General features: G+C 37.2%; 1 protein-coding gene and 1 pseudogene across 24 annotated transcripts in view; both read left to right on the top strand.

Annotated features, from left to right (window-relative positions):
- The window catches only part of NRXN1 (neurexin 1), a 1,252,733-nt gene extending 1,236,264 nt beyond the window's left edge, over nucleotides 1–16,469 (top strand). For 22 of the 24 annotated variants that reach the window (XM_059891018.1, XM_059891016.1, XM_059891017.1 and 19 more), the window contains one exon: nucleotides 13,057–16,469. In XM_059891018.1, the coding sequence (XP_059747001.1) occupies nucleotides 13,057–13,364 (308 nt within the window). In that variant the 3' untranslated portion in view covers nucleotides 13,365–16,469. 24 annotated transcript variants of the gene reach the window in all.
- On the top strand, nucleotides 11,356–11,452 carry LOC112448902 (uncharacterized; annotated as a pseudogene).
- Nucleotides 16,470–21,418: the final 4,949 nt, after the last annotated feature.

Raw genomic sequence — 21,418 nt, 5'->3', positions numbered from 1 at the left:
CTTTGCGACCCCATGAATCGCAGCACGCCAGACATATTTCTTGGAATTTTAAATTATTTTTTTCTATTTAACTTTATTTTTCCCTTTTTCCCACCTCCATACATTAACCAATGATAACAGCTTGGAATGAATCTTTCCTACACATTCACGATGTTCCTATGAACATATATAAATAAAGGGTTGCTTTTCTCTCTTGTCACATAAAAATTAAAAGCATACTCTATGAATTAAATTTGATTTTCTCCTTTCCTAATGTGTTATGGACATCTTTCAGTTCAACAGATTTTTCTCCAATTCCTATTTTTAACTCTGTTAAAATTCTAGGGTATAGGTGTGCCATAATTATGGGTGTCTAATAAATTATTGGAATAACTTACTCAATCAGAGCCCTGTTAATGAGCTTTTAAGTTGTCCTTTTCTCTTTTTTTCCTCACAACATGATCAGCAAACATCCTGTATTTATATGCATGCTGGTGTATTTAATTCTTTAGACTATATTCTCAAAACTGAGGCTGCTTGATGAAAATATTTGTGTATTTTTTAACATTACTATTGTAAATTTCAAACATAAACGAAATTAGAAAGAATTGTATAATGAACTCACATCCACCCATCAGCCAGCTGCAATTTAATCTTTTTAAAATTGTAATAGATGTTAGATTACTTTCTAAAAATTGAGAAATTCATATTCTCACTGGCACAATTGTCTATTTCCCAAGCAAATGTTCTAACCAAATTATCACCTTAATTCACTTTATTCTTCCAAGTTTGTTGGGGAAAAAAATACCTCCTTATTTTATTTTGACTTGCCTTGTAGTGAAATTGGGCATCCTGTCCTACATTTATCAACAATTTGGATCTTCTGTTCTCCACTTGCATGTCTCTATTTTTGTCCATTCTTCCAGTGGGTTTTTGCCTTTGTTCATAGCACTTGATACACGTTTTTATATTTTAGAGGTGTTAACTCTTGGTCTGTCATGTGTACTGCAGATATTTCTCCTTTCTGATCTGCATTTTCAGTTCATTAGTGACACCTTTTTCCACATAAAATTGTTATTGTTTATGCAGTCAGCTGTGATGATCTTTTGATGTATGGCTTCATTCCAAGGACTGTGATCTATGGAAGTTTCATGTCCACCTTCAAATTTCTTCTTACTGTCCCCTAAAAGTCAATATGCCGCCTCCAGTCTGACATTAGTTTAGTTCCTGAAAAGCAAACTCCTTTCTTCCTCAGTCATTCCATATATGTTTCCTTATGTTTAGAAGATTCTTCTGCCCACTTTTTACTGAACTACTCTCCACCGATTTTCCAGGTCTCAACATAAATATTACAGCCTCAGAAAGTCTACTTGACTCCGCAGTCTAAATCAGAAATCTCTGCTCTGCTCCTACATGATACTTGTCATTTTCCTTCATCACACATTTCAGTTTTTGCTTTCAGCCTAGTTGTGCGATTTTTTTGGTTGTATAAATCTTTCCCTCATTATAATGAAGGTTCATGAAGGAAGGCATCAAGTGTGTTTGGTTAAAATCTCTTCCCTTGGGACTTAGTATAGTCCCTGGAACATAGCAATAGCTCATCATACAACTGGTTGACAGCAGGAGTGAAAATATTCATAGAGAGAACACCATAAACAATGAAGCATTTTAGCTAAGTCTGAGAAATAAGTAATGCTCAGCCAAGCTAGAAAGGAAAGGTCATATGAGCCAGGCATGACGATAAAACTTTTATTGGTGTATGGGGATTGGGAGACAGCGATAAAATTATGACTGTTACTTTCTTTGAGAGAAATGGAAGACAAATTTGAATATGTAGCTGTAGGCAGACCATGAAGAGCTGTTAGAACAGTGGTACTTTAGTAAATACCATGACAGTTTCAAGGATTCTAGTAAGAATTTATGGGTACAATGACCATGCAAAAAGGCTATGAAGCTTGCAGATGATCAAGCTGTGGACACACAGCCATGATTTTCAGGGTCACCAAAGTCACATATGGTGTGATCGTCCATTGCTTTTTCTGTTCTGTGTGGTGCCGTTTGAGGTAACGGCTGCCCTAGGAGGTGCTCCCTATTCTCCAGGCACAAAACACGTTCTTCTGTGGCTCACATTGCTTCTCATGCAGTGCCTAGATGTCTGGTAAAGATAGTCATCATTTCAATCCTACATCAGTGGATTTCCCTTCAAACACATGCTTTGCTTTGGTGGTTTTGAAAGTAGTTTGAGGAAACATTTAGTCCTAGCAGCCAGGCAGGTGGTAAAGTTTTATTGATGTCCAAGTTCTTTCTGAATCTCTAATTGATTGAGTAGGGATTGAGATATACTAGACATGACCTCCCTCAAGCAGTCTGACCTGCAGTAGTAGACATCAAAATGTGCAGGGCATGGATGGAGCTGATGGTAGGGAAGATGAAACTGTGAGGGATATAAAATAAAACACCACCTCTCAAGAAACCACAAGATGAGTTGAAATTAGTGCATATCTTATAAATCACCGCCTACCTGCTTTCTGCAGCTGTGGCATTTAAACATGAATTTGTATGAGTCTTTACATGATCACTGGGTTTTATTTGGCATGTGTTGTATTGAAATACAAGAATGAAAAAAAGTAATATTTTTCTTTTTTTGGTTATGGGGAAAAAACTGCTAATCTCAATTCACAAAAACCACAGGAACCTGCAATTCCAATTTTCTTTTCACAGTATTAATGAAACAAGGTACTGGGAAAGTAATCTTCCCTTATAAATCTGAAGCCATTTTCAAGGCTAGCCTTTAATTATAATAACTTTCACATCAATTAAGATGCAGTACAGGACTGTGGTCTAATGAGATCATTTTAGGCAACTCTTTTTCGTCAGTGGGGTGGAGACAGAAATTTTAAATTGATTGATTTCTGGTAAGAAAGACTGACTGGTCAAAGACTCTTAAGTGTGAAACAGTTCAGTAAATGCATCTTTCCATTAGTTTTTGAAAAGGATTATTTAAGGTAGAAGATCTAATAATTTAGGGTACCAGAGTGATATATGTTGAGCATAATGGAGTTTTATGACCTTTATCTACTCCTCCGGATCTGAAATATATAGCTCAAGTTCCATTTTTTAAATCATGTTTTAAAATCATTGGTGTATTTTCTTTATTATTTCTTAATATTGATGATCTCTTACATTCTTTTTTCCTTAAAGCTTAAAAGCTGAATTTTCATTATCAGTATAAAGTGAAACTCTTGCTTCATCTTTCATATGAAAGGGTCACAGTCGATGATGTACCTATACACTAACAGTCTATATTGAAGAAATATAGTCTTTAAGCTCTATACAGTCAGTAAAAACAAGACCGGGAGCTGACTGTGGCTCAGATCATGAACTCCTTATTGCCAAATTCAGACTGAAATTGAAGAAAGTAGGGAAAACCATTAGACCATTCAGGTATGACCTAAATCAAATCCCTAATGACTTTACCATGGAAGTGAGAAATAGATTTAAGGGACTAGATCTGATAGAGTGCCTGATGAACTGTGGATGGAAGTTCATGACATTGTACAGGAGACAGGGAGCAAGACCAACCCCAAGAAAAAGAAATGCAAAAAGCAAAATGGCTGTCTGGGGAGGCCTTACAAATAGCTGACAAAAGAAGAGAAGCCAAAAGCAAAGGAGAAAAGGAAAGATATACCCATTTGAAAGCAGAGTTCCAAAGAATAGCAAGGAGAGATAAGAAAGCCTTTCTCAGTGATCAGTGTAAAGAAATAGAGGAAAACAATAGAATGGGAAAGACTAGAGATCTCTTCAGGAAAATTAGAGATACCGAGGGAACATTTCACGCAAAGATGGGCTCAATAAAGGACAGAAATGGTATGGACCTAACAGAAGCAGAAGATATTAAGAAGAGGTGGCAAGAATACACAGAAGAACTGTATTAAAAGATCTTCATGACCCAGATAATCAGGATGGTGTGCTCACTCACCTAGAGCCAGACATCCTGGAATGTGAGTCAAGTGGGCCTTAGGAAGCATCACTATGAACAAAGCTAGTGGAGGTGATGGAATTCCAGTTGAGTTATTTCAAATCCTGAAAGATGATGCTGTGAAAGTGCTGCACTCAATATGCCAGCAAATTTGGAAAATTCAGCAGTGGCCACAGGACTTCAGTTTTCAATCCAATCCCTAAGAAAGGCAATGCTAAAGAATGCTCAAACTACTGCACAATTGCACTCATCTCACATGCTAGCAAAGTAATGCACAAAATTCTCCAAGCCAGGCTTCAGCAATACATGAACCATGAGCTTCCAGATGTTCAAGCTGGTTTTAGAAAAGGCAGAGGAACCAGAGATCATATTGCCAACATCTGCTGGATCATCAAAAAAGCAAGAAAGTTCCAGAAAAAACATCTATTTCTGCTGTATCGACTATGCCAAAGCCTTTGACTGTGTGGATCACAATAAACTGTGGAAAATCCTGGAAGAGATGGGAATACCAGACCACTTGACCTGCCTCTTGAGAAATCTGTATGCAGGTCAGGAAGCAACAGTTAGAACTGGACATGGAACAACAGACTGGTTCCAAATAGGAAAAGGAGTACGTCAAGGCTGTATATTGTCACCCTGCTTATTTAACTTATATGCAGAGTACATCATGAGAAATGCTGGGCTGGATGAAGCATAAGCTGGAATCAAGATTTGTGGGAGAAATAGCGATAACCTCAGATATGCAGATGATACCACCCTTATGACAGAAAGTGAAGAAGAACTAAAGAGCCTCTTGATGAAATTGAAAGAGGACAGTGAAAAAGTTGGCTTAAAGCTCAACATTCAGAAAACGAAGATCATGGCATCCAGTCCCATCACTTCCTAGCAAATAGATGGGGAAACAGTGGCTGACTTTATTTTTTTGTGCTCCAAAATCACTGCAGATGGTGACTGCAGCCATGACACTTACTCCTTGGAAGGAAAGTTATGACCAACCTAGACAGCATATTAAAAAGCAGAGACATCACTTTGTCAACAAAGGTCCGTCTAGTCAAGGTTATGGTTTTTTCAGTAGTCATGTATGGATGTGAGATTTGGACTACAAAGAAACCTGAGCGCCAAAGAATTGATGTTTTTGAACTGTGTTGTTAGAGAAGACTCTTGAGAGTCCCTTGAACTGCAAGGAGATCCAACCAGTCCTTCCTTAAGGAAATCAGCCCTGAATGTTCATTAGAAGGACTGATGTTGAAGCTGAAACTCCAATATTTTGGCCACCTGATGCAAAAAGCTGTCTCATTTGAAAAGACCCTGATGCTGGGAAAGATTGAAGGCAGGAGGATAAGGGGATGACAGAGGATGAGATGGTTGGATGGCATTACCAACTCAATGGACATGAGTTTGAATAAACTCCAGGAGTTGGTCATGGACAGGGAGGCCTGGTGTGCTGCAGTCCATGGGGTTGCAAAGAGTTGGACACGACTGAGCCACTAAACTGAACTGAACTGAACTGAACTGAATATTTAAGAAATAAAACCAGCAATACAAATGACTGGGAACCACAATCTCACCCTGAAAAGCTAACTTTGGAAACAGCATGAATACAATTAGATTACAGTGAAAGAACCACTCATCAAGTATATAAAATATTTTCATAAAACTGCCAATTTGAGTGATAAAAAGAGCATCTGATGACATGGTTATTGCCTTGGTGAGATACATGGTTCCACTACCCACCTCATTTTATGTAACAGGAATTAGGACTTTAAGCATGGTTTCTCTTGTAAAACATTATGTAAAAACATAAATCAAGAGCAGTTTTGTTTTTTAATAACAAAATTAATTTAATTGCTCTGTTTCCAACCTCAGATGGATTTCAGATTCTTTCCACTGCACAGTGAAACCTTCTTGGAAAAACTCATTAATGTTTGAAAATTTACCTTTCAAAATGAAGAGTTATTTTAGAACTTCAGTTGTGAATCATCTTTCAGAGACAACATGAGGGCTTTATTCTCCCCCTGTGTATAGACTAAGGTTATGACCAGACCAGACACAAACTGGCACTGGTAAAGACAGGCTCTGGTGCAAAGCTGAATGGCCTAACATGCTCCTCATCTTACCATCTTCATAATCAAAGTTCTTTTTAATTGTAATAAAACATTATTTCATTTGATAAAACATTGAATTTCATTCTGTAAACAAACTTAGGAAGTTAAATTTTTAAGTAAAGCAGGCCTATATAAAGCACCAAAACAGTATTTTAATGAAATAATTACATTGAGACTTTTTTTTGACAGTTGGGACAGTTTTAAAGTGTGGTGTGAAATCAGGAACTTGGCAATAAGTTTTGTTCCTCATTGAACACCCGGCTGAGTAAAGCACCAGCTTCAAAAGGCAGAGTTCTGACCTCACTGGCCTGGCCTTCTTCATTTACGCAGTTGGGGGATCAGTGTGCTCTCTAGGAGCCATCTAGAAAGATATCAAGAGCTGAGAGAGGGATGCAGAGAAGAGCTAGGGAAGGGGAGGAAGTCTGCAAGAGAGAAGGCAGGCAGGAGCATGGAGTAGGTGACAGACACCCAAAGGAGCTAGTGAGAAATGAGATTTACCGCAGGGTCCTCTCTGTTTTACAGCCTATTGTATCTCTTAAACCTGTTTGTTCCATGGTGTTTCACAGCTAGATCTAGATTAGTTCCTATTTGGGGAAATAATACTCTTTCACAGATACAGTGCCAAGAACTGTGTCAAAATAAAAAGGACCATTTCTTTTTCTACGGTAGTAGTTTTAAAAAGCTATGCAGCAAGTTAAGGCTAAGTTAAATTTTTTAATATTTCACTTTTAATTTTTTTGTGCAGAGCAACAAATGCAATTATTCTTCTTATGTCACAAGGCCCTGGAATATGTCTTTTGCACTTACTATGCATTTTCACAGTGAATTATTATCTGATGTAACCTAAAATTGGTTTGAGGTATAATGTAGAAATATGTTAATAACTGTCCTAGCACCTGAAAGACAGTGTCTTTCTAAGTAACCACAGTAATGATTTGACAGTGAAAAATGAGAAAAGTCATAGAACTAGCTTTTAGGATTTTTGATAATCTGGGTCAAAACAGACCATGTGCAAAATTAGAGGCCATCAGATCTTGCTGAATATTTGAGAGAGAAAGAGAATTAAAAATCAGTTTTAATCTGTCCCTAAGATAGCATTATCTTTACACAAGTCCCAGAAATAGTCCCATAGCCATTTGGCTGAGAAGTGGCTTATATGAAAGAGGTTATAACCCTTGTGACAGCCTTGTGTCCTTGCCACTACAACCAGTACCGTTGAGACACTTAGCAAAAATACCGGCAAAAATGAAAAGTCTTCCTCTTGCCATTATGGGGTACATGTGCACTTTCCCCCCATGTAGTAGACCTAGCGCTTCCATTCTGTTTCCTGGGGGATATGTGGTGATTCTCGTCCTTCAGTAAAACTTAAGATACAGTTACATGGGAAAATTTTAAGTAAAATAATCTATCACTATAGTGTTCATATAAACTTCATATGTTCATATGTAGTTTGTGATGCCTTTTATTTTATGAATCATTAAAATGGGATATGTGGGAATAAACACATAGGATATTTCATCTTCTCTACTTCTTTTTTTGCTAGCAAGCTACCCTCAAATCAAACTGTGTGCCACCAGTGGAGTTGGATACATGTTCATTTCCAGTTATACCAAATAATATGTAAATGTCTTGGCTTATTCACAGCCCATCATCAGTCCTACTGAAGTTTTCCATTCATCTGGGCTCCTTGTTCCTCTGAGCCCCATATAATGAGTTGGTTGTGTTAGCTTGCTGCTACTGCTGCTAAGTCGCTTCAGTCGTGTCCAACTCTGTGTGACCCCATAGACGGCAGCCCACCAGGCTCTGCCGTCCCTGGGATTCTCCAGGCAAGAACACTGGAGTGGGTTGCCATTGCCTTCTCCATTGTGTGAAAGTGAAAAGTGAAAGTGAAGTCGCTCAGTCGCAGCCGACTTGTAGCGACCCCATGGACTGCAGCCTACCAGGCTCCTCCATCCATGGGATTTTCTAAGCAAGAGTACTGGAGTGGCTTGCCATTGCCTTCTCCATGTGTTAGCTTAGCTTTACCTATAAACCAGTTAACTTTTGACTATTTGGGGACTTGTTGCTAATCTATACCCATTCCATTTTTTTAGTGCCTCTCTTTTACATGTTTTTTAAGTGTTCTCATCCCTTGCTGCAACAAAGAAAAGGAGACTATGTGAAAGTAAAATTTAGTTCATTCATTTGTTTTTTAGCACTACTGAAAAAAAACACATTGTAGATTTTAAAAAATTATTTATAATGTTTCGATTCAGTGTACTAGGATGTAAAAAGAGAATGCAAAATACCAAAGTCATTAAATACAGTTGCTTAGGGAGGTCTCTGATTAAATTTCTTTCTTCATACTGTTATGAATGGTGAAAAAATGACTGTATTTTTTAATAAAAATTTTTTAACCAATTTATATAAGAAGGTATTCAGCCTTTTTAGGTTTCCCTGGTAGCTCAGACAGTAAAGAATCTGCTTGCAATGTGGGAGACCTGAGTTCAATCCCTGGATTGGGAAGATCCCCCAGAGAAGGGAATGGCAACCCATTCCAGTATTCTTGCCTGGAGAATTCCATGGATAGAGGAGCCTCAGTTCAGTTCAGTTCAGTTCAGTCGCTCAGTCGTGTCCGACTCTTTGCGACCCCATATACTGCAGCAGTGAGCTACAAAGAGTCAAACATGACGGAGTAACTAACACTAGCCTTTTTAGCCATTTATTCTATTCTCTACATTTAAATTCATAGGAATTTCCTCAGAGATATTTCAGCAATCATCAAAATAAACCATTAATGACCATCAATAAGGGGAACCACATTTATAATTCATAAAAATATTTAAATTTCTCTAGCCATTTTTGTACATGTGAGAGAGATGTCCCATTAACTCTTAAGCATGTAAGTATGTAAGTGATCTTAGCATAAAAATTAAGAAAATTATCACTTAGCTTTCAGATTGGAAGCATAGGCAGAAAACATTGTTAAATAATCAATTAAATATGGAACCAATTGCATATTCCAAATAGACCTATCATAATACCTGTGGTGGTTATTAATTTTCATTGTGAATCAGGAAAAAAGGGGGATAACATGTTTCATCATTGGGTTTGTGGTATCTATTTTCATGATATTTAGAATTCTTATTTATGTATGAGTTACAGAGCTATTTCAGGACTGCATGAGAAGCAGCATTTTGGCCGGAGTTCCAAAAGAGACAAATGTTTTCCTTAATCAGGAGGCATTTCTCAAATAGCTCTATGGCAAAGTGGAAGCATCTGAGGCTTTTGCTTTGGTCTTTGTCATCTCATTTTAGTTTTACCATCAATTTGGTTTTGGTTTGCTCCTTCAACAGTTGTGAAAACATGTAAGAAATTTTTGAACAGATAAAAATCAGATTAAAATTCTCTGATAAGATAGTCCATTGACAATACCTACTCCTAAATGAAAAAAAAAAAGTACATATATATTCTTAGTTTAGAAAATATAAAATGTAGAGACTTCCCTCTTGGTCCAATGGGTAAGACTCCATGCTCCCAATGCAGGGGGCCCTGGTTCAATTCCTGGTCAAGCAACTAGATCCCACATTCCACAACTGAGTTCTCTGTGGCCCCAACTTAAAAAAAAAAAATCCTGTGTGCAGTAACTAAAGATCCTGCCTGCTGCACTAAGACCCAGCACAGCTGAATAAATAAATTAAATATCTATTTAAAAAAGGAAAAAAATGTAAACCCTCCATTCCATTAAAACTCTCAAGTCTGACTATCATGAACTATATGATTAGGATTTTATCTCTCTTCTCTCCATTTATTTCTGACAGACAAAGTGAGGTAATTATGAAAATGTGTTTAAAAGGAAAGCATTCCAACAGGTGGGGCAAATGATTTAGGTAATGTTTAAATAAAACCCTTTTCCAGCTTTTGAGACACCATGGTGAGAGAATGCTCCACAAAATGAGCAAGTAGAAAGTCGTCATTTAGTGAAAGTTAGCAGCTGAGCTAATTGGCAGACTTTGGCAAAGATGAGGTATTTGAAAGAGAAAGTGCTGCCTTCGGTTTGTCAGGTAGTGACAGAGTTCCCGCAATAGGTTCTGTTCTTGAGAGGAAATTAATTTCTTGTAATCAAATGCTGTGGATTATAGTCTTCAGCGCCTTCTGCCTCGGCCACAGAAGCAACTCCAAGGCGTTTTAATTTGGCAACATTACATGCGCTTTTGTAAAACAAGCAGGGGATACATTCAGCATACAAAGGTTTCACCTGCTACATTTTGTAGCTCCAGAGCATATTGCTTCTTTGAAAGCTGTTCCTTTGTTAGTGACTATATCTGTAAGGCTTTATTTGGGGAAGGAAAGGAAAATGACAGCAAGAAACCCACATTTGGCAGATGAAATCCTGGTGATGTTTGAAAATGGAATTATAAAGCAGTATGGTGCTAAGTGATAGATAAATGATCCCCAATAGCTAATAGGGACTTATGTAGAAATATTTTAAAAATTACTAATAATAGTGTAATAAAAGTACCATTTTAGTCTTTGGAAATGTTCAATTTCTGGTGTGTATATATATATATATTACACACAAAACCTTCCACATATACACACATACATATATTCAATATTTATGCAGTCTTGAGATTATGTAAATTCATTGTGCATAATTTACAAAGAATATCATTTTGAAAATTATAGAATTTTAATCCATTACATCTGAAAAGTTATCTTTTTTCTATAAAACAAAGGAAAAGATGGAGATTCAGAGAAAGAGAGGAAAACACAATCCTTAGGGAAACATGACCTGGGATCAGAGATGAGACAGAATACTACCTCTACAGTTCCTTTTCTTCTAAGTTGTTTTAAATAATAAATTTATAAGGTAAAGGAAAAGAACCGCTCCCCTCTCTTCCAAATCTGCAAGCTAAACCCCAGGACTTTTCTCCCTATCTGTGATTAATTTCAGTGACTGACTTCTTGGAGAAAAATATTTGAATGCCCCCTGCAATCCACTTCTTGTACCCAAGGAAGAACTTTATACTTTGGAAAGTCAGAATGAGGGTTTTATCAATTGAATAAAAGTGAGGCAGTCAGCCCTTTATTTATGATCATCTGCTACGTACTGAATTTTGAGTCAAAATCATTCTAGATAGTCTTTAAAGTATGTAAAAATATTTTCTTACTTTCTCCTCTCAAATTTGGTCATGGTGATCACTCAACCACTGCCAGTAAATGAATAATGTACATATATATTTAGGTAAACAGATAAACCTTCAATAGTAAAGGAAATCAGTTCTGTTTTAGTCTGTACAATTGTGAGTAATGCTCACTTCCGCAGCACACATACTAAAACTGGAATGATACAGAGATTAGTAGGACTCCAGGGATGACACAAATTCAGGAAGCCTTCCATATTTTTACAAACATCTCATACAGCTCAATCTCAAAAAAATAAACAACGCAATAAAAATTTGGGCAGAAGACCTAAATAGACATTTCTCCAAAGAAAACATACAGATGGCCAACAAACACATGAAAAGATACTCAACATCACTAATTATTAGAGAAATGCAAATCAAAAATGCAATGAGGTATCACTTCACACCTGTCAGAATGGCCATCATCAAAAAATCTACAAACAATACATTCTGGAGAGGCTGTGGAGAAAAGAGAATCCTCTTGCATTGTTGGTGAGAATGTAAATGATACAGCCACTATGGAGAACAGTATGAAGGTTCTTAAAGAAAGTAAAAATAGAACTACTACATAATCCAGCAATCCCACTACTGGGCATTTACCCAGAGAAAAGCATAATTCAAAAAGACACGTGTGCCCCAGTGTTCACAGCAGCACTATTTATAATAGCCAGGATGTGGAAGAACCTAAATATTCATCAGCACGGGAGTGGATAAAGAAGATGTGGTACATGTATACAGTGGAATATTACTCAGCCATAAAAGGAACAAAACTGAATCATTTGTAGAGACATGGATGAGCCTAGCGACTGTCATACAGAGTGAAGTAAGTCAGAGAAAAACAAGTATTGTGTATTAATGTGTATATGAGGAATATAGTAAAATGGCATAAATGATGATATTTGCAAAGCAGAAATAGAGACCCAGACATAGAGAACAAATGTATGGATACCAAGGGCGATAGGAGGAAGTGGGATGACCCGGGAGATTGGGATTGACATATATATACTATTGATAAAACATATAAAATATAAGAACCTACAGTATAACACAGGGAGCTCTACTCAGTGCTCGATGGTGACCTAAATGGGAAGGAAATCCAAAAAGAGGAGATATATATGTATATATAAAACTGATTCACTGTGCTGTGCAGTAGAGACTAACACAACATTGTATATATATGTATATACTCCATAGTTGGAGTATAGTATATAGAGTATAATAGATAAAATTAATTTCTAAAAACTGTGACTAAAATAACACTTTTAAAAGCAGTCAATTTGACTCTTCAAAATGCCTGTTTTATCTTATTGTTCAATACTGTATTCATTGCAATAGGAGGCAATGTGATTTCTGAAGTAATCCTAAATTTAGCCATCATATTTCAGTCAAGAGTTAGCCATAAGCAGTCTGTATCAACATCAATTTGATTCTTAAAATGATTATTCTCTAATATTATATAGTCATTATGATGCTATACATTTTCCACGTTGAATTTATTGCTTTTCACCTAACACAGCAATATGGCCCTTTAGAACTACATGGAGCTAATTTGGAGCTACCCTTACAACACCCTGTTAACAAAAGTGATCTGTGAAAAAGAAAAGATGGTAACAGATCGCTCTCTCAACGGTATGATTCATTGTCCTTAGTTTTAGTGACCACCAGGTGTAGGCATCACTACACTTACTAGCTTCAGTATCCTTTTTCAAGAGCAGTAGGCACAGGCATTATCCATTAGGCATGAAAATAGATGGTAAATGTGACTCTCTGACATTCGGGAAACTCCATAATCACTCGGTGTTTTTTCTCACCCTCTTTCCTACAGCCAACCCAACACGGGCAGGCGGGAGAGAGCCGTACCCAGGCTCAGCGGAAGTGATTCGGGAGTCCAGCAGCACCACGGGCATGGTCGTGGGGATCGTAGCCGCTGCCGCCCTATGCATCCTCATCCTTCTCTATGCTATGTACAAGTACAGAAACCGGGATGAAGGCTCGTACCACGTGGACGAGAGTCGAAACTACATCAGTAACTCAGCACAGTCCAATGGGGCTGTTGTAAAGGAGAAACAACCCAGCAGTGCGAAAAGCGCCAACAAAAACAAGAAGAACAAGGATAAAGAGTATTACGTCTGAGCCCAAGATCTGAAAAAGGACCCTTGTATAGAAATAGTCTTCATTTTATCCGAGACATAATATAAACTTATTTACTTTCCTTTTTATGAAGCACATACAAAAGAAGACAGGGAATGCAATCAGGAAGGAAAGACTGTTTTTAAAAAATAAAAACAAGTATCTCATGCTCTTGTTTCTCCAAAAAAGAAAAAAATAAAAAAATAAACAGGGGCCAATAAATTCCTTAACATCCACAGTGTTTTAATTTACTCTGCCTGTCTTTATGTTGCTGGAACATTTCTAAAAGACAGTGATGACCACATGCATTCATAAAGCAAAGGAGTATTACAACATCGGGAGGCACAACACAAAAACAACACAAAACACAACACAGAAAAAGAAGCTACCTATGATCCCAGATTTAGCCAAAGTGCTAGCGCTTTCCTGAGAAATCAGTTAGTCTGATGGCCAGAGAAGACTGTCATTTTGAGTGACTCCACCTGCAAACCTTTTCCGAGTTCACCGCCTGGCACAGCTGGAACAGTGGCTGAAACGAACTTGCACTTGAAAAAAAGTGCTGACTTTTTTGAAGACTTGTGTAGGAACACATTCAAAAAGCCCCTTTCTGGTTGTGAGGGAAAAAAAAGAAAGTATGGAGGCCTTATTTTCAACAATGTGAAAGATAAGGCACATTTTCACACTAAAATTTCAAAACAGAAACAACAAAAAATAAACAAGAAGGTATAGATGCAATCATTGGGAAATTTTCATGCACGCTTAATATGTTATTACATATGTTTATATAAAATCCATTTCTGTGTGCTTTCTGGACTGTGATAAGTGATGTTTTATAGCCTGTTGTATAGAAAATGCAAACTATATCTCTGCTCTTCAGCCCTTTTTGGTAAATTCAATGTTATAAGTGTTGCTAACTATAGGGAGTTTTATGACATCAGATCAGCAATTATTTCAGGGTTTTTTTTTTTTTTTTTGCCACCATTATAAATTGCCACAATTACTTAAATTTTTTTTAAATTACAATGTAGTGTTTATTCTAAGGAAGATATGTATGAATGTATATAAAAAGACTCAGCTACTTTTTTTCCTTTACATGTACAGCCTTCATTCTGTTGCAATTAAGTTTTAGTATTTGTATGAAAGGTGTGGATTAGAAGGCAAACTATATACATATGTATCCTATAGTCTTCTTTACTCCCCTAAATACTCACATTTCCCACATACATTCCCATTCATGATCACAGATATGTGCACACACACAAATACACACACAAATCCAGAGGAATCCATCAGACAGGATGGAAGACCCAAACGTACATATAATAGAAAATATTTACTGACATATTGAAAAGCAGGAAGGAAGATAGTTGTGCCAAGATATTGATGACAAATGGGGTGATTTGCTTCACTGAGATATGCTCCTGGGAAACTTCCAGAAGATTTTAGTCCCTAAAGAAATGGAACATTTTCTTATCAAGTAAACTATCACTGGTATCTTGCTGCATGAATATGAACCATTAAGTGGGCAGGTTGCAGAAGCAAAATTGATTGATCTATACCTTAACCCTGGCTGCTACAATTGAAAACTTTGTTTCCAATGAAATTATATATATATAGTCTCTGAACCTGATGTGCATGATAAACATTTTTGGAAAGTAAACACTTTCGCAACTAAAAAAGTATTTTCAGTAATTTTTGATTCTATATTACTATCCATTTAAGAAAATCATTATCTGTTGATTATTGACTATAATTTAACTTTTCTGGTTTTACATATATATCATTAAATATAGCTTTAGTTTAACACACATTAAGTAGTGGAAACATATAGATTATATGCTTGTTTTGCATATTGTTTCAATGATGTTCATAGCAATAAATTATTAGTCTGAGAAGGCAATGCAAAGGAAATGCAGTATTAGATTGGAAGGTGATGTCTCAGTAAAAATTGGTTGCATTACTTTAACATCTCCTAAAAGAATATTAGATTTTATAGAAGAGAAGAATAATTTTACAATTTGCTTTAATCAGAAAAGGCAAAAAAATGCAAAACATCTTTTGTGAAACTTCAGTTGATGAAAAAAGCCAAGAAGTGGCCTGGATTATAGACATACAGCACCTTAGATATATGTATAATTCATAGCAAATCACCACCATCTATGGTTGCCAAGTAATTGTCATATATGAAAAGTCCTAAAGGCTTTTCATGACCCAGAAAGTAGAGGTATGAAACTAAAAATTTAGTATCAATTACTTGTGTTTCAGATTTTCTTCTTTTTAATTTGCCAGGTTAAAGAATTCATAAATTTCTTTGTAGTTGCTGTTTTCCTCTCATCCAGTCTTACTCAGGGAAAGCCAGTGAAACAGAAGGTAAATATAAAACCACTCATTTACACCTTGAGGTTTGAAAGAAACAGTTGCTTTTCCATTTAATCTACTGAACTTGAATTAGTTTCCATCCGGAAAGATTCTAAATTGTGATCGAAAATAACCAAAATAATGGTATTTTTAAGCAGTATATCTCTGAAGCATGTTGTTTGAAATTGATTTCAGTGTTTCTTTCCAGCATAAATTTTTAAATTTCATGCAATATTGTTACTAAAAATATTTCCAATGTAATGGCCTATACGAAATCTAGCAAATTTTTTTCTTGTTTGCTTCTTTCTTTGTGAATGGACAAAGAAAAGAGAACACAAGCTAGGGAGAGAAAAGGCATGAATGAAATCCCAAGTATCTTCATACCAAATGTATCAGGGTTCCATGTGTAGTTGGCAGTTAATAGAGGATTTCACACTACCTGGCATAAATTTGATTACATCTCTAGACTGTAACTTTTCTGATTGAGTATGCTTCTTTTTTAATCCATGTTATGTGTTGCCTTTTTTTTAAAAAAACAAAAAACAAATACTACAATAATGTGTGAGGTGGTCCATCCCTAAGACATCAAAGAAAGGCCACATGACCCTACCCTTCTAGTGCTTTGTGTGATTGGGTATCTAAGGGTTTTGTTTTGTTTTGTTTTTCTGTTGCAAGGCCAACTTATCCATTATTGGAAATGCTAAGCAAGTGGAATTTACTGTTTTGTTAATAAAATATTTCTTAATACAATGGTGGTTTTATTGATTTTTTAAAAGTAATTGCGACACCCGTTGGGGACAAAGTAGCAGCCTAAAGAAGACTGCATTTGAAAGGAAAATGCATCCTTAGACAAGCAAAGGAAAACTACCAACGCTGTATTTTCTGGATTTTAATATTCATTAAATTAAACACCACTACACTGACACACTTAAAGATGCAGCCACTAAATATACCTTTGTTTACATCTTTTTCATCTTGCTCTGCGTGAAACCACAAACTCCTGGAACTAGCTGAAAACAACACGAAAGTGCTGGTTTCATAAATGTGGTTTTTTCCATAAAAAGGAATATAATTCTGGTTCAGTAAATTTGTGATTAAATTTACTTAGTTGTGACTCCTTACTTCTAAGTTCTTATAACTTCCACTCATTGGTTCTAATTCTCTTCGTGCAAAACAGAATGTACCCCATATTCCACATGACAACCTTTCCGATCTTGTCATCCCCCTCCCATGCTTGCCATGGTTTTCTCTTCTTCAGTCTTAACCTAGTTTCCCTTGGCTGTTACTTAAATTATATGGATGCTTAAGTTCTCATAATCTTAATACTCTGGGAAGACCTTGAACCTCTGTTCTCAAAATGTGACATAGAAATGACCATATTGGGGAGGGGCTGTCTGTTTTTTAATATATTTATTTATTTGGCTACACTGGGTCTTAGTTGCAGCATGCAGGATCTTTAGTTGCGACATGAGGGAACTTGAGTTGCGGTATGTGAGAGTTTTACTTGTGGCATGTGAATCTGTCTTCCTGACCAGGAATCAAACCTGGGCCCCCTGTGGTGAAAGCAATGAATCTTAGCCACTGGACCACCAGGGAAGTCCTGAGCATAGTGTTTTTAAGACCAGATTACAATGGGTTTATCACCTTCCTTGATTTGAACTTTATTCTCTATAACACTAACATTTAGAGTTTTAATTTTTTTTTTAAGAAAAATCTTACAGTAATTATTTCAACTATAATGAATTTGCAATCAACTGCCATCATCAGATTTCTTTCCAAGACAAGTTTCATTTGTACTTATAAAATTGATTCTTTAGCTTAAATGCAGGCTCTAAATCTATCCATGAGAAATTCATTGTATTGAGTTGTGCAGTATTGACTGTATTCAGTTCAATTGTATTGAATACTAGCCAGCTGAGATAAATTTTTATCTTGCATCTCTCACTTGCAGTCCTCTGACACAAAATCATTACAAATTTTAGACACATTTAGTGAAAATATGTTCACTAGGGAAAATATTAGGCATGCCTCAAGGGACTGCCTTCTAAACAATGCTTCTTAGCGGGGTTGGGTAGGGAAGAGGAGGTACTGAGTTGGTTGACTTGACGGGTGGGAAGCGCTACACACACATACAGGGGAGACTGGGGATGCTGGTAAACAACTTATAATGCACAGTAAAGCCTCCCTCAGACAAACAATTATCTTGTCCAAAATGTTAACATCGCCAAGGTTGAAAGGCCTAACACATATCAACTAGTTAGAATAATATCTATCAACTTGTCAGTCACCTTGTGTGTGCATGTTTATCCTTGGGTTAAGTCTGTGCAAAAATATTAGAGAAAAAATTCAGTAAAGAACAGAGATTAAAAAACATCCTGCCATGGATCTCTTCAAGAGTGAAGGCAATTGCAGTGAATGGGAAGAGGGCAATAACCAGTATGACTTTTCAGTCTCCTGGTGATTATTAGCCGTTGGAGAAACTCTTGCTCACACTAACCAATGAATGACTAACCCAGGATCATTTTGGTTGGTTCTACTTTGGCACAAATGGTAAAAATGATCCCCCCAAATATGGTTGGAATGGCAGGGTTCAGACTGACAATGACATTACAATGATAAAGCTCTAGAGGATGTGGGTGGGATGCGGGTGCCTGATGCATTGAAAATAAACAGAAGTAATAGGATAAATAAAGCCAAATGTTAGTCTTGGAAAAGACCCATCAAAGAGAAAACTTCCAGACAGGTCAAGGTACAAGAGGGAAAAAATTTTTAAATATTAGGAATTTGTATTAAGTGAAACAATTATAAATACTACAGAGATAGATGTTATGAGGAAATTAGTAGTTTTGTCCATTTCACTAAAGTTTTAAAATTTACTAATAAACAGACTTTAATAATTTAAATTTAGGACAATTATAGCCATCTAAGTAAGGTGGTCCCCACTCCAGTACTCTTGCCTGGAAAATCCCATGGATAGAGGAGCCTGGTAGGCTGCAGTCCATGAGGTCGCTAAGAGTCGGACATGACTGAGTGACTTCACTTTCACTTTTTACTTTCATGCATTGGAGAAGGAAATGGCAACCCACTCCAGTATTCTTGCCTGGAGAATCCCAGGGACAGAGGAGCCTGGTAGGAGACCGTCTATGGGGTCGCACAGAGTCAGACACGACTGAAGCAACACAGCAGCAGCAGCAAGTAAGGTGGTGGGCTTTCCTGGTACCTCAGATGGTAAAGAATCTGCCTGCAGTGCAGGAGACCCAGGTTTGATACCTGGTCAGGAAGATCCCCTGGAGAAGGGCATGGCAACCCACTCCAGTATTCTTGTCTGGAGAATTCATGGACAGCCTAGCGGGCTATATTCCATGGGGTCACAAAGAGTGAGACACAACTGAATGACTAACACTTAGTTTTACTTACTTAAGTAAAGGTAAGTAAACAGACAATTGGATGATTATGTTTGAACTCAGATTATCTGAGCTAGAAATAGCAATCTAAAAGCTATCGCTACACCTGGGGTATCTAAAGCCATGTAAGTGGATGCCCTTACCTAACATACAGAGAAAAGGCAAGGGGCTTTATAGGACTAAAATCTCAGACCTCAAATATTTATAGGTTATGGATGAGAAACTTGCCATGCAGGAGTGAGGAATGCCAGGAGAACATAGTGTCATTTAAAAGTCAGTGGAAGATGAATATTTTATTTTGTTAGGTGCTAAAGTAAACAAGACTCTTGAGAGTCCCTTGGACTGCAAGGAGATCCAACTGGTCAGGGGGCAGGAGAAGGGGATGACAGAGGATGAGATGGCTGGATGGCATCACCGACTCGATGGACATGAGTTTGAGTGAACTCTGGGAATTGGTGATGGACAGGGAGGCCTGGTGTGCTGCAATTCATGGGGTTGCAAAGAGTTGGACACGACTGAGTGATTGAACTGAACTGAAAGTAAAACAACAAAAAAAAACTCCTTGGTGATTGAAGGGTACCTGGAATTATTGACTTTGTTTTCCCAAACCTATAAGAGAAAAAAAAAAATAGCTCATAGGTTCAAGAGAGAAAGGAACAATTCAAATAATAAGGCATGGTTCTAACTACTTAACGCAGGGATTCTCAATCCTAACAGCTCATTAAAATCACCTGGTGTGAGAAGGTCAAGATGGTGGATGAGGAAGAGGCTGCGTTCACCTCCTCTCAGGACCACACCAAAATTACAACTACTTACAGAGCTACTGTCTCTGAGAACAACCTTAGGACCACCAGAAAGTACTTCCTGCAACTAAAGATATAAAGAAGTCACCAGGAGACAGGTAAGAGGGGTAGAGACTCAATCTAGTCATGCCCACACTTCCAGGTCAGGACTCACAAGCAGGAGGGTGGTCGGGGAGGGACACGACACCCACAGAGGGTCTCCTGGAGGAGCTGGGGTCCAGCCTCACACCTGGCTCTCCAGTCCAGGGTTCTGTACCAGAAGGAGGAGACCCCAGAAAGGCAGGCTTTGAAAACCAGTGAGGCTTATATTCAGGGGCGCCAGAAAGCTATCAAAAACACAGACTTTGCTTTCTAAGGGCCTTCCTAAAATTTCACATTCTCCCAGGTCCCAGCACAGAGGCAGTAGTTTGAAAAGCACCTGGGACAATGTGGCAAAAAGGAAACCGTTATGCACTGTTGGTGGGAATGTTAATTGGTTCAGCCATTGTGGAAAATAGTTTGGAGTTTCCTTTAAAAATTAAAAATAGATAGTAATTCCCTGGTGGTCCAGTGGTTAGGACTCCAGGTTTCCATTGCTGGGGACCTATGTTGGGTCCCTGGTGGGGGAACTAAGATCCTGTATGCTGTGCAGAAAGACTGAAGTTGGGGGTGGGGGAAACACTCCTCACAAACCTTACAGGAGTTTTAAAAAGAGAGAGGGGAACTAAAGAAAAACAAAAATTAAAAATAGACTTGCCATATGATCTAGCAATTTCATCTCTGCATATTTACCTGAGGAAAACAAAAGCATTAATTCAAAAAGATAAATGCACTCCAGTGCTCATTGCAGCATTACCTACAAAAGCCGAGAAGCAACTTAAATGATACACACACAGAGGAATATTACTCAGCCATAAAAATTTTTTTGTCATCTGTATGATACACATAGATCTAGAGGGTACTATGCTAGGTTAAATGCCACATGGTCTCAATTATATGTATCATGTAAAAAATAAAATGAAAATGGACCCATAGAAACCATAAACAAACGTGAAGTTGCCAGAAGGGAGCAGGATAGGGGAATGGGAGAAACAGGTGAAGGGGATTGAGAGATATAAATCTCTGGCTATGTGATAAATAAGTCACAAGGATTAATTAATATATGGCATAAGGAATATGGTTAATAATAATCTGATAACTTTGTAAGGGGACAGAAGGTTACTAGACTTACTGTGGTGATCATTTTCATGATGTATGAAAATATCAAATCATTATGTTGTATACTAACATATGTTGAAAACTAACATATGTATGTTGAAACTAACATAGTATTGAACTTCAGCTGTATTTCAATAGAAAATAAAGTTCACCTGGTGGACTTTAAAGACTAACAATGCCCAGACCTTACCCCAGGGGTTTATATTAGTAGGGCCCAGGGATTTTCTAATCAGTTAATTTACTAAGTGTTTAGTTATACACATTGCTTCCTTGGCTCAGATGGTAAAGAATCTGC

This window comes from Bos taurus, chromosome 11 (assembly GCF_002263795.3).
Source record: "Bos taurus isolate L1 Dominette 01449 registration number 42190680 breed Hereford chromosome 11, ARS-UCD2.0, whole genome shotgun sequence".
Lineage (NCBI taxonomy): Eukaryota > Metazoa > Chordata > Mammalia > Artiodactyla > Bovidae > Bos > Bos taurus.
The sequence above is the reverse complement of the archived record's forward strand: the minus strand, read 5'-3'. Positions and strand labels throughout refer to the sequence as shown.